Genomic DNA, 13662 nt, shown 5'->3' with positions numbered 1-13662 from the left:
TCATTACAGGTGCACAGAGAGGACCTGCTGAAAGTCCTCCCAACACCTTTTGCTGTTAACTAACAGTGAGCAATACGCCTGCAGTGCCAGAATGCCCCCGGCCAGGCGTGAAGACCACAGTGCTGCTGCCATCTGTCCATCCCCACCTCCCTGCCCTATGCCTTCTGTGCAGAGCTATTTCTGCTGCCCTGTCGTGCTGGGTGAGAAGGATGGCAGCCTAAAAATGCCCAGGCTGGTTTATTGTTTGCTACGCAGCAGTCAGGGCTGTAGTCTGACTGGGCAGATAAGCAGCAGTTAGAGGGGTATTGGCATATGAGCACAAAGTCACCTTGTCCCTTGGCTTTAGAGATCCCTGCTGTGGCCACGAAATGGCTTTCCAGGCTTTTTACTCTTAATTAATGAGGCAGAGGCACAAACACACACGTACACAGGAATAGTTTTTAACCTGGCTTGATTAATGCTGTCAAGTTGTACATCTGAGTGTGAGCTCAGTGGGACTGTTGCTTTTGCTTAATACCACAAGACACCTCAGTCTGGATTGTTGCATTACAGTACAAATAAAAAACAGAAACAAAACCACATCTGCATCATACAAGGTGAGAAGAATATGAGAATTCTAAATATTTACAGAGGAGGGCAGTGGGGAAACCACAAAAAATATTTACATAAAAATACATGAGCTTGTCAGCATATACATTGTACACCAGTTCACAAAAAAAAAGAAAAAAAAAAAAAAAAAAAAAAAAAGACACTATATAAATTAGAGTGAAGGGAACTCCAAAGGTAACCCAAGACTTTCTGGGACGTTTCTCTCATGCGGCTCAGGGAAAGAAAAACCAAGTCTTTTACAGCAGGAAAATGAACAGCAAAACAACCCTGTCCTCCCCCCCCCCATCCCCCCCCCCTGCCACCCCCACAGACTGGACGAGGCAAGACTGCACATGAAGGTATTCTGCTGGATGGCTGCTTACACCAGACCATGCCTTCATTACTGGGTTTCTGTAGCACGAGGTTTTGGGAAGAGTTGCATGCCTAAGCCCCTGTAACAAAAGAAACTGAAACAATTTCTCATCTGGATTTCCTAACACATCACACATCGCTTCAGTCAATGCCCTGGCCATGCAGTGCTGAATGGCAGAGTGCACATGAGGTTCTGTTCCCTTCTGGGGTTAAAGAGGAACCATGTGTGTTTTCAGGTTGGTTTTGGTTTTAAGTAGCCATTTAAACAATCCTTACCAACCCCTTTGAAATGATGAGTGCAAAATGAGGATCTCTGGAAAGACGCAGGCACAAAGTTGTGGACGTTCTGTCACTTCTGCATGTGGATTTCACCTGATAAACCTCTTCTGAAAATCAGAAATGACTTTCTAGGGGCTGGGTCCTCATTGCTCACAGGTCTCCTGTGGGTCACTCACTGCTCCAATGTGGAGGTGGAAATCCAGAGCTGGAGAGTGCTGTTGGGCCCTGACTCTTGCATTGCATGAGGGAGAACTCAGCTGAGAACTTAAGAAGTGGTGATTTAAGATGCAGATGGCTTGTATAGGGGAATTATTTGACATCAGAGCTGCTTGTCATCTTGGCTGGAGATGAGGTTAGGCAGTAAATTACTTAATCTAAGCAGAACTGGCCTTGCAATGGATTGCTCTTTGTTTGCCTTGCCATCCCCTTGCTCTCTCTCCCTATTCTCTGCTAGGATGCTGAGAACTGCACTGCCAACTTACCTTCCTGGGATATCTGGTGTAAGCTCCTCTCCTTGCTGTGATGAACAACGCCCTGTTTTTTCATATCAGCTATGACTTTGGAAAGCTATCTTGACTGCCTTACTGCAAATTAATTAATGGGCACGGATAAACTTTCTTAGGACCATCAGCACAGTGCAAGAGCAGAACTGCATAGTTGGCTATATGGCTTTGTGTGGGGTGGGTGTGGGGATGACTGCTGAATGCTTTTCCAAACCAAAAGAGAACTGCTCGTCTGTATTTCTGTCTGGGAGATGCTGCGACTTAACCTCCTGTTGTTCAGTTGTGGCCCTGCGCTGCTGTTAGGCTGTTCTCTGGGAGTGCACAGCCCTGACTATGTGCTGATGTGGCTGGGCAAGGATGGGAGAATGCTGGGGGTAGTTTTCTGCTGTGTGCCTTTCTTTCAATAGAGACGTTCTTCTCTTGAGGGAAGGCTGTTTGTAGCACCCATCTTGGCATACAGATGTGCACTGCTAGGAGCTCGTTTGGAAGGTGCTGAAAGCTTTAATTCCCAATGGGATGCTCAGCACCTGGTACAGTGCAGGGAGCTGGAGATGGCAGGCTTGGGGGGTAGGAGCACTGTGGGGAACAGTTGTCCAGGGATGGCACTTGGTATCTACAGGGAGACAGTGGCTTTGTACAGGAAAATCCAGAGGCATTTAGAATTGGTGGGAGCTGATTTCAGCCCCCTTGTAGCAGAAGGATAGTCCTGATTAGATAAGGCCAAAATGGAAGTTAGGTGCTGGGGGCAGGAGGGGAGTTAAGGCTTTCACAGAGAGAGAAGTTTAACCTCCAGCTCTCATTACCTGAATCCCAAATAGCCCAAACCAAAAGCATTGTCCCTTGTTCAGATGGAGACCTTGGCAGCCATGGGAGTCTGTGCTCAGCACTGCAGGATTGCCTCTTGTCCTAACAGAACCCAGGGGTGCTCTACCCGGACCCCCAGCCCTTGCACTGAGGGATGGGAATGACCCACAGTGTGGCTCATTAACACCTCCTTAAAAGCAAACATTACAAATAGCATTCCCCCCCATGAGGAAATGAACCCTACTACCCAGTCACTACTGGTAATCTGGCTCTCAAGTCTTATTTCTGATTTCCAGATTCATTCCTGGAACACAAAACATCTCTTCCAGACAGAACGCTTAAAACAACAGCTTTGCACAATAAGGTGCTGTTAGTGAAACAGCCCCAGACAAGGCTACAAGACCAAAAGAAGTAAACAGCTGAAGACAGATCAGCTACCAGAAGCAGATCTTTATGATTCAAAATAGCCACGAAACTTCTGCTTAAAAAATATATATATATATATCCAACACAACTGATGTAAGCTCCCTTTAACTTTCACAGCTGTGTCCCATGTGCAGGACCTGCAGCTTTTTAATGAGATGTCAGAGATTCAAAATGGGTACAGAAGTTCTTCAGCCACACAGAACAGGAATTGGTATTTATCAGTGAGCGTTTAAAAATCCTAAGTCTCAAGTATTGCTTGCAAGCCCTGTCTAATGAAATGGATGTGCTTTGTAAGGTGGGGTTGTAGTTAGTCCTGGGAAGCCTGGGAGGCTGCGTAGGGTGGGTGCCTGGCTTCTCTTACAGTACAGAAAGCTTGTAAATACCTAGGACAATGGTATTAGTGTATTACAGAGTGCACTGGCCTTCTGTCCCTACTTTTAACTGAATACTGGTATCATCTACACTTGTATACAGGAGGGAATATTATTTCACAGCGCACAGACAGCACATAACTACTCTGCATGTGCCACGACTTCACAGGGATCCCTTTGCCAACACAGAACTGAAAGGTTACAGCAAGCTGCGTCCTGCAGCCTTCAGCTTAAGGTCAATGGGAGCACTCCCTGATCTAAGAGCTGCAGGATGTGGTCTGGGCCAAATACCTGGCTGTGCAGGTAACTCAGCACTTGCACACTCATTGCCAGCTAGTAACTGTGCTCCCAATTTACAAGCTGGACATAATGCTATAGAAATATTATTTCTGTAGGGAGAGGATACAGGTTAGCCACAATGTGGGATTACATCACCTGCACTGTAGCTAGCCCAGCAGCATAAAGAGGGGTTGGCATGAAATGGGTTTGCTGCTCCCGAGTGAGTCTGCGTTGTTGTTTTTGGTGTTGGCTTTTGGTACAAGAAATGTAGACTTGTGATCTACTTGGCTTCTACAGCTGGCCTCTGCTTAGGCTAGAGAAACTTTAATCTGATTTCATGTAGTCGGAAGCAACTTGTTAAGCAATTTCAAAAGTGTGCTGTGTTCTGGATTTGCTTCAGAGCCCATTCCACAGGCTGAAGTCAAAACAGGCTCACACCCACTTCAAAGCAGTAGAAGCGGACCTGCTATGCCTAAGCAATAATCTCTAAAGGAGAGGCTTGACCTTGGCATTGATCAAGAAGAAAGTGCTCAGGAGGTCTCCCTCTGCTCCTGCAGCTTCCCACCCGCTCTTCCAGCATAACCTCAGAGAGGGTAGAAGCAGTTCCTGCACGTGACGGAGACCCATTCTTGGGAGCTAACAGTGGGAAAGGCAACACGCGGGGCTCACAAAAACAGCAGCATGCACAGTCTGTCATGCACGGGACTATGGAGGCATGGTGAGGAAGTGCTGGTAACTGCCAGTGTTAAACCCAGGGAAGGAAAAGCTTCCTTTCCTCTACCCCAGCAGCATCTCTTTCAGCTCTGCCTGTCCTTTCTGGCAATATCTGTGCACCAACAGCCTGCCCTGTCGTTCCAGTTGTTTCAAATGACATGGAAAAAGCTCCATCTCTACTACATAAAAACAGTGAGTGGTGGGCTGGGAGGGGTGGGGCTGAAGATGGGTTTGCTCTGTTCATTGGGGCAGGAATTTTTACTTTTTATTTTTCCATCGTTGAAAAAATAAAACAGTCCACTGTCCAGCAGAGGCTGTTTAAAACTCTATTATTTCAATTATTTCCATTATTTCTTTTACCTCCGTGTGCTCACTCAACGTGGACCTCTGTCTCAGGCCTTTGCAAACATAGCTCTGTTGGAAGGAAGGCCCCCTGGCCGAGGGCTGTAGCGTAAATTCTACTGTGCACATGGGTAAAAGCAGGGGGCACGCACCCCCCTTCTCCAGCATAGCCCCCTCTTTGGTGCTGAGGCATGGTATGGTAATCTTCCACGTTATCATACTGGGACATCACAGTCATAGTGCTTTGGCGTTTCCCAAGGGTTTGGAATGGGTAGAAGAGGGCAGGGTCCTTCTCCACGGACTCGCGGTGCTGCACCCTGAGGCTGTGGCTCCGTTCAGGTGAAGGCGGTGGTGCCATGGGTGAGGCGGTGTGCTCCTCTTCCTTGTAGCCATCTCTGGAGTGTTTCTCAATGGACGTGCTGGGCCTGGCTCGGGACCTTTCCAAATCTGGCCTGTCATCCGCCAGCCTCACTTCTTTGTGGTTTAGTCTCAGGGTATCCTGGTTTGCTAGGAAGTACTTCCTTCCCAAGTGCTGGTAACCCATGGTCTCAGTGGGCTCGGGGCCTTTGGGCCTGTAGTCAGGATAAGGGGGTCCGTTTTTGGGTTCGGAAGGCTGCCTGTGGCTCGGTTCCTGCTGCAGGTGTGGCCGGTGGTCGCTGGCGCTGCAGGTCGGCTCGTGTACCTTCCTGCTGCGGATGCTGCTCTGTTTCTGGGGAAGGGATGGCTTCTCTGGCTGCCCATTCCCATAGGCGCCGTGGTAGTGGGCTCTGTCCAGCTCTGGCTCAGGGTGCTGCATGTAGTAACGTTCATCCCCATCGGGTGTAGCTGCTTTGGCCGGGTACTTGCCCTCCTTCCCTTCTGCCACAGTGAGCAGCCCGCTCTTCCCAGGGTCTGACTTGCTGCGCAAGTGAATGATATCAGGCCCTCCCGGGTCCTCCGGCAGCAGTGGGGTCACGTTGTCATACTGGGACATCAGTGGCCCTTTCACTTTCTGCCGCGTGCGGCTCTCTCTGCGAATAGACTGCATGCGGTACTTCTCCATGTCCTCCAGGTCCCACGACATGTACATGTGCTTGATGTCTGGGGCAGGAGGCACGTCCCTGCTGATGAAGCTGTGCTCCTTGCCTGCCAGGTGGCCGATAAGGCTGCCCCGTGGGTATGCAGACAGGCTGGGGTGGCGGTAAAGCCCCTTGCTGTGAAGCCGTGCCTCGTAGGATGTGAAGTCACGGCTGTGCAGCGGGTGGAAAGGCCTGACCCGCATGGTGCTGTAGGGGTCCAGGTCATAGAAGTTCCCATCAGTGGAGGTGTAATAAGAGGATCCAGAGGAGCTGGAGTAAGGACTGTAGCGGTAATGCACCCTCCCGTTCTCAAAGTAAGGCTGCAGCTGAGTGACGTGGTAGTCGGAGTGAGGCTGATATGGCTTGAACTGGTAGAGGGGCCGCGGGCAGAAGAGTGGCTCATCGTCTGGAGGCACCTCAGTGCGTGAAATGGGGACGGAGCGGATGGCAGAGGCGGCCGGAGTGGGAACGTGCAGCGACTGAACCCTTCGGATGGTGGGGTAGGGTGGAGGGTCCTCGGCATAGGCGGCGTTCCGCAGACCTGTGGGGCTCACGGAGGACACAAACTCCATCCTGCTGCGCGGTTTGGAGTAGACAGCAGAGGCGCTCCTCCCTTGGTTTGTGTAGGTGTTGTAGCGAGTGCCAGCAGAAGTGGGCGTCTCCGATCGAGGAGGGTAGGCTGGGTGCTGGTCTGGCTTGCTGTGGTAGGTCATGTGAGGAGGAACACTCTCAGGTCTGTACTGGTGGATGGAGGTTGGCTTGTGATGCAGGTAGACATCTGGCCCGGAGGGCTCAAGGATGCCCTCGGGTTTGGGGTGCGGCACATAGACGGACTGCAGGGAGGCGTGCTTGGGGGGTGGCGGTGGTGGCGGTGGTGGAGCGAGGGGTGGTGGTGGCAGCGGTGGTGGTGGAGGTGCTGGTGGAGGCAGCAGGACTTCCTCTACGGAGGAGGCCAGCATGGAGGAAGCCAGGAAGGCGTGATAGTTGGAGTTGTTGATCGCATCAGTGTTGTTGGAGTGCATGGCGGCAGCTATTTTGCTCTCCAGTGTTCTCACGGGTGGGACAGGTGGAGTGAAGCCATAGGAGGAGTGAGCAGGGACCGACTCGGAGCGCAGGTGCAGCAGGGGAGCCCTCGTGCTCTCCCGTGGCTTTTCCAAGCGGCTCTGGTGGCTGCTGGGCACAGAGGAGGAGCGGTGGGTGCTGGATGTACTTTCTGTAGCAAAACCAGGAGCAGGCTCGGGTGGTTTTTCAGGTGCAGATGCACCCCAAACCTGTTGGGAAGAGACTGGAAGTTAGAGGCAGTTCCCTCACTGGGAATCTGAGCTGCTTTATGCTAAAGGCTGTTGGAAGAGGATAGTGTCAGTTACTTCCTTCTGAGCACCTTGGAAATGCCATTCACTGGATCAGTAACCCCAGCGAATACTTCTTTCCCCTGTAAAACTTATGAGAGCAACTACATTTGGGGTGTTCCCTTGTGTTCACCTAGGCAATTCTGTGCTGCGTTCATGTTAGGCCGTGCCTCTGCCATACACTCACAATTCCCTGCAAGGAGCCTCCTGCCTCTTCCAGAAGCAAGACTGACTGGGAGCAACTCTCCCTGACCTCAGTCCCCTATAATTACACTGGAGCTGTGCACAGATGTTGCACTCGCCAACACGTGCGAGGCTGAGCAAGGGGCACGTTCACGTACCTGACTGGAATTGCTGGATGCTTTTGCAGAGGCCGCTGGCACTTGTCCCACTGCAGACTGGTGATCCTGCCTCTGCGGTGGGGTGGGCTGGCTGCTTGTGGGTGTGCGCTGAGCAGCGGTGCCAGTGACATCTGCCTGAATTATGGCAGGACCAGCTGCATGCTGACATGTTGGTGCACGGTTAGGCTCAGCTGCTGCTGCCTGGATGGTTGTCAGGTATGGCACTGGGACTGGGGTGCTTTTCTCCCCAGCAGCTACAGGAGTCTCAAGTTTGTCATCAGCTGCACAGGTCGAAGTGAGCTGCTTGTCCCCAGACGTGCATGCACGAACATGGGGCTTATCCATAGGCAAGTCAGGTGCAGGTGGCTCCCAATCGGGTAGTGCCCCTGGAGCGTGCTGCCGTGTCTGCTCCCAGTCCTCAGCTGGGAGCTGTTCTTTGTTCTCCAGTTGACCAGCAAGGTAGCTGGGCTGCTCTTGCTCTGCATCTCTTCTAGCAGGCATGTCCCCAGGCACGCTGGTGTGAAGAGGCTGGGGGTCCTGACTTCCAGGTGCACCTGGAGGGTGGTTCTGCTCCCGAGCTGTGGTGCTAGCTTGAAAATCCTGCTCAATTGGTGCACTAGTCTGGAAGTGAAGTTGGCTCTCAGGCAGATCAGTATACAGGTGAAGCTTGTCTGGAGCTCCAGCAGAGAGATGGAGCTTTTCCAGAGCTGTAGCAGCTTCAGTTTCTCCATAACTGGTGCTTTCAGAATGGGCATCTCCTGGCTTTTTCTGAGACTGAGCAGATGCTTGCTGTGCAGACTCAGCTAACGCTAGGGCTAGCATGCGCGCTGCGTTTTTCGGAGGAGGAGGAGGGATAAGAGACACAGAACTGACAGGAACAGGATCCTGGGGGGAGTCGAGGGCAACTGCTCCTAATAGGGGGAAAATCGAAAGAGAGAGTGATTTTATGTTACCCAATAAGGAGTGTGACCTAACCTTAATGACTACCCTAAGAAAAAAATAGGTGCTTTCCACATTTTCACAGCAGTAATTCCTTCTGATGCGAAATACCGTATCTTCTGTCTTACATACAAATGCTGCTCAATAGCATAGCAGTTCATCACAAACAGGGAAAAACACAAGAGATTGTCTAAAGGCTCCTCTTGCATTTCTAGAGAGGTAGGAAGAAGGTAGAAGAGAAGGAGATACCCTTACACAATTTTGATCATAAGTTTCTGGGCAAAAAGGATCCCTTCTTCGAGTGTTGGCAGATCTTTAACTTAAGAAAAGAAAAGTCTTAGATGATCTATCAGCCGAAATGTTTTAGAAGTACATGCTATAGATTTTCGTGTACAACACGATGGGGGAAAGAAAGCAGTATAGAAAGCATTATGGAAAAATATCCGAGATCTGTGTGATGTAGGAAGAAGACAGAGGTTAAGACCGTACCGATTTGCACAGCCCTGCAAGAACACTTGTGATCAGAACTGACGGGCAATCCCCTCTCCTAAAAGGCACGCAGAGACGGACTTTTTTGAGAGCAGGTCCCCTTTGGAACTTAAAGAAAGAATGGAGGAAAATGCACTGTACCTGGCTGTGCGTGTCCACTGGGGACAGTCTTATTCTGACTGCTTGACATTGGTCTCTCCCCTTCTTCTGGCAACTCTGGTTTGCCAGCAGCCACTATCTGGGCATGCTTTAGCTCTTGATGGGATTCCTCCTCTGTTGCTCTTTCAATTTCTTTCAGAGGCAAGGACATCTGGGTTGGGAACCTGTTTGTGATTTCAGTGATACCAATATCTTCACTCCAGTTGGAAGTGGAGGAGTTTCTGGTTGAGATGAGCATTCCTCCAATTGATTCTGATGTGCAGCTGGGCAGTGCAAAGGAGACAGGTTCTGATGTGGTCAGCGGGGGAGATTTGATGGGCTTTTTCCCCATCTGGGGCGAGGTGTCACTGGGATTGAAGGTCTTCTCTTCAGTTGGGCTCAGGTCCAGAGTAAAGAAGGGACTCATCTTCTCTTGGAATGGAGAGACTGGCTCAGAGCTCGTGGCACTGCCCGGCGTCTGGGACTGGCTGCCTGATTCCAAGTCCTTCTTCAAGAGGCTCGACTTCTCCTTACTTATGCCAATTGACTCCAGCATGGAGGTGCTGCTGTCTGGACACTCAGACTCTGTTTGGGGTGGGCTGCACTGGAAAGACATTGGGTCAAAATCCAAGCTAGCAACTCCAATATCTGGTGGGCTCAGATCAACATCTTCAGAAGAGCGAGGAGAAATGAGGGCAGGAACGTGGATGAGCTCCTTATCCCCATCGCTGTTGTCATGTGGAAGGTTGTCATAAGAATTGCAGCGATTCATGCTTCCTAAGAGCTCTCCATTGAAGGAAGCAGACAGTGCATCACTACTGGATCTGGGTCTTCTGGGTCGAAACCGGTTAGATTCACCTAGGAATGAGTAGATACATAGGGGTTAAGTGTCAAACCTTTACTATCTGAGGAGGCAATGGCTTGGTGGTTTTCAATTAGCATGCAAGATGCTCACCTGGTGAGCCCTAAACAGAAAAACAATGTTGTTAGCAATAGCTGTTGTTAATTAAGATTGCTCCAACTCTTTTTAAAGCAGTTATCAGGTCCGATTCAACAGGGATGGATAAGCTGCTTCATTAACAAGTCCAGCTTTTACTGGGGGGTGGCAGGCATCTGCCCTGCTGCTTATCTGCAGTCTCAGTGATGTTACCTTTTTTTAAACCCACGTTTTGCCTTACCATCAACAGCATGCAGAGAGGTAAGTGATTCTTCGCTTTTAGCTGAGCGAAGAGTCCCGCTGTCTCCGCGTCCCCCTGGGGAAATAAAACCAGACAGTGACAAGCTGGATTATGGAAGTGGTTGACATTTGGTTATGGAGTGGTGGCAGCAAGAAGCAAACAGGCTTCTAGTCCTTCGAATGCTACTCAGAGGGAAGGCACGAGGCTGTGTGCTGTAACAGGTCTGGATTCTGCGTTAACACAAGACCCATTTAGAAAAGATGGGTTAACTAAAGATGTCATGCATGGGCTTGAACGCTAGAAGGAGATCCAAGCACACTGAAAGCACGAATCCTACGCTGCTGTCTTCTGAAAGCTGGCTTTGCAGCCTTACCTGCCAGGGCTATGACCTTCATCTCTGAGGGCTCGCTGGGGTTGCGCTGCAGTTTGCGCTTGGACACGGAGGACGATTTCCCCAGGTTGAAGAAGGAACGCCAACTGCCAACAGGTGATTTCTTCATCTTGTTGGGCGGCCTTTTTCTGGAGTGAGAAAATGGAGTGAATGGTGTGAGCTGTGCAGGGTGAGGGAAGAGCTGCCCGGTTTCAGCTGACACAGACCTTAGAAACTCGGTCTCTTTCAAACAGTTGAGGATGTTTCCATTCTTACAGCTCAGCTGGCATAAATTCCTCTAATCTATGCAAAGCAAGATGCAGTGCAGGTAAGCTAAGGCTCCACAGCTGTACAGCACAGCATCTAATGGATGGCTTTAATTCAGTGGCGGTGTAACTGCTTTCTAAGGAACCATGCAGCCACACAGGGCATTCAGAAGCATCTCTTCTGCTGTGTTAACAAATCATCAGCCTCCTCTCACTGCCTTGTTTGAGTTGTAGTGCCCGCAAGTCTGTCCAATGGCTCTGCTTAGAGAACCAGAGTTTGTTTCAGGCATGGGGTCCTGAGATCTGGACAAACCCAATGTTTCCACGTACTGTTAGCGCAGGCAAGGATAGACACCAGGTGGCTTTATACATCTCATGCTCAAAAGGGAAGGAATGGCACCACTGTGTGGCTAAACTAAACCTACAGGGCAACTGCGTGCTTGTTAGTTGAATCCTCAATGTCCAAAGTGGGTGGAAATTGTCTACAACGCTTTATGCATGATTAATGTAAGTTAGTTTCAGTAAGTGTTTGCGCAATTATGATATATGCTGGGAAAGCACGTATCTACTCTACCTCTCTGATGGAAAGTCGATGACCGTGTGGAATTTCCCTTGTAAAGCTGCGGGTCCTTCTCCCACTTCAATGTATCTATTGTCTGCCACCATGGGGGAGTTGATCTGGCCTTGTGTCCGTGCCTGTGCCTCCTCCAGCGTGAGCAGCTTTGTGGAGGGAGAAGACACCAACAGAGACTTGGGTCGTGATAAAGAACTGTGTCCTGTAAGGGAGAGCCACAGGTAAGAGGCAGGATCAGAAAGCAGCAGCACAGCCATCACAGTTCTGGGGGAGGTGATGTATTCTTCTAAGCCTTGGCCATCCTAGCCACTGGAAGATGATGCCCAAATAACCACTTAGGGATGTTTATGGTGAAGGACGTAGTCATAATTGAGATCAGCTTATTGCATTAAACACACACAAAAAAAAAAACCTGGAAAACTGGGGCAAGTAGGTTAGAAATCTTCATTGCCATACTTCCATCAAGCTTCATCTCCATGCAAAACATCGTAATGACAATGTGTTTTGTTCCTATGAACTTTGGGTTTAGGCATTCTCAGGATGTAGCAAAAGGAAATGCTGCACACAATTGAAGGTGCTACAAACCATTGTGCAGGTGGATACAGAGAACTACATCTAGCTGTGTTTTGCTCTTGGCCTGCTTACAGCCTGTGATTGCTTTTGGAGGCACATGGCAGCTGCTAGGATCTGCTGTTCAGCCTCTCAATGCAGAGCAGTGCTGCAGGGGGGAGCACGAGGAGTCTGCTCTAAGAGCTGTCCTTGTTTGCCACTGCTTACAGAGCAAGTATTTACATGGTTATTCTCATGTGATAAGAGGTGTAGGAAGGAAGTCTATCATCCCCTCCTATCAACATCCTGGTTGGACCCATTCCTACTATTTATTCCCTTAACATCACAGCTTCCGGGTAACGTGTGCACAGCCTTGGGTGTTTGTAAGCTGTACCTGAGTACCAGGGGTGAAATTTCAGACACCCTGCTGTCTTCCAACTAGACTAACTTGGGATGGCTTAAAACAGGCTAAGGAAGGCTTTTGCTTCTATCACTCTGTGCTCAGAGTGCCTTCCTAGAGCAAAGTATTCCTGAGCTTAGCTGATACACTGTGACATACCCTGACCCTTCTGCCCCCAGTTTTGTGTCAAAGCAGACAATGTGAATGCCCGAGTCATTAAACAATTAGGCGAATTTATACACTCCACTCTAAAGCTGGGATGATCATTTGGCTCAGGTTCTATCTCAGAAAGGTGATGGTAGTAATGTTTGCCATATTCTTACCCAACCTTGGATATCTGTTGTCTCTTTGATAGTAAAAGCACATTTCAAGTATTGTGGAGGACTTACCATTAAGTGTCTGCTACTGTTTTTGATCAAGGTAAAACTAATGGAGGAAGACACTCACCTGCTCCATCTCGTATGACTGAGCTGAATTTGGAGCTGAAGAGGACGTCTGTGTGGTTCAGGATGAATTCCACAACGACTGACTGGATCCTCACCTCCATGAAGGCAGCTGTTCCACTGAAGCAGGCGGACTCGATCTGCTTTGATCTGAAGGAAAGGCAGATTAAGTGCCACTGCAACCAGCCAGAAGTGGTTGCAAGGTTTTGGTTTTAGGCTAAAACAGGCAAGAGAAACACTTGGTCATAAAAGGAAAAGACGAGTCTGACAGGTCCAGATGGAGGTAAATGTATCGCATACACAGAGCAGGAGCTCACCCTTAACTTCCTTTCAGAAACAATGAGTGGCAGCAGTTTAATGCAGTGGCACTGCACAAAGCCCAGCATGGGCTTTTCCACAGCTTTCCCTCTAGCAGGGAACGTCTCCAACTGGTCCTGCTCAGCAAGAACCCCAGTATCCACAACAGCAAACTCAAATGAGATCTTTTAAAAGAGTGCCTGGGAGTGAATTGCCAGAGAGGAGAAAATAGCTCTCCCTCATTAACTGCTCACAGGGGGAGCTATGACTCAGACTTCTCAGGCTGCTAACAAAGCAGTGCAGAAATCAATGTAATGGAGGCCAGGGGTGATATTCTTTCTTTCTTTTAAAGCACACATTTTCAAATTACATCATTAATTTCAGGATACCCCGTCAGGCACATCGAAAACAAACCGTAGGAGTCATTTCTCCAAGATCATTTCCCTAAGTCCTATATTTTTTTGCAGCCAAAAGCTGTCAGATCAGACCCTGGAGACTCCTACAGTGGGAAATCAGTGATGCCACTGAACAAAATCTTCCTGGATGCTCAAGGACACAGCAGCCCTATTTAACTGAGAGTGGAAATTATCATC

General features: G+C 49.5%; 1 protein-coding gene across 8 annotated transcripts in view; it reads right to left on the bottom strand.

Moving 5' to 3' along the window:
* Window positions 1-434: 434 nt before the first annotated feature.
* ARHGAP32 (Rho GTPase activating protein 32) overlaps window positions 435-13662 on the bottom strand; it is a 127096-nt gene continuing 113868 nt past the window's right edge. For all 8 annotated transcript variants that reach the window (XM_072355023.1, XM_072355026.1, XM_072355025.1 and 5 more), the window contains 7 exons: window positions 12777-12922; window positions 11381-11582; window positions 10544-10689; window positions 10171-10245; window positions 8996-9850; window positions 7427-8337; window positions 435-7007 (listed from right to left, as the gene is read on the bottom strand). In XM_072355023.1, the coding sequence (XP_072211124.1) occupies window positions 4707-7007; window positions 7427-8337; window positions 8996-9850; window positions 10171-10245; window positions 10544-10689; window positions 11381-11582; window positions 12777-12922 (4636 nt within the window). In that variant the 3' untranslated portion in view covers window positions 435-4706. The remainder of the gene's footprint in view (window positions 7008-7426; window positions 8338-8995; window positions 9851-10170; window positions 10246-10543; window positions 10690-11380; window positions 11583-12776; window positions 12923-13662) is intronic.

The sequence above is a fragment of the Excalfactoria chinensis genome, chromosome 21 (genome assembly GCF_039878825.1).
Source record: "Excalfactoria chinensis isolate bCotChi1 chromosome 21, bCotChi1.hap2, whole genome shotgun sequence".
In the NCBI taxonomy this organism is placed as follows: domain Eukaryota; kingdom Metazoa; phylum Chordata; class Aves; order Galliformes; family Phasianidae; genus Excalfactoria; species Excalfactoria chinensis.
Note: the sequence above shows the minus strand (reverse complement) of the source record. Positions and strands in the feature narration are given on the sequence as shown.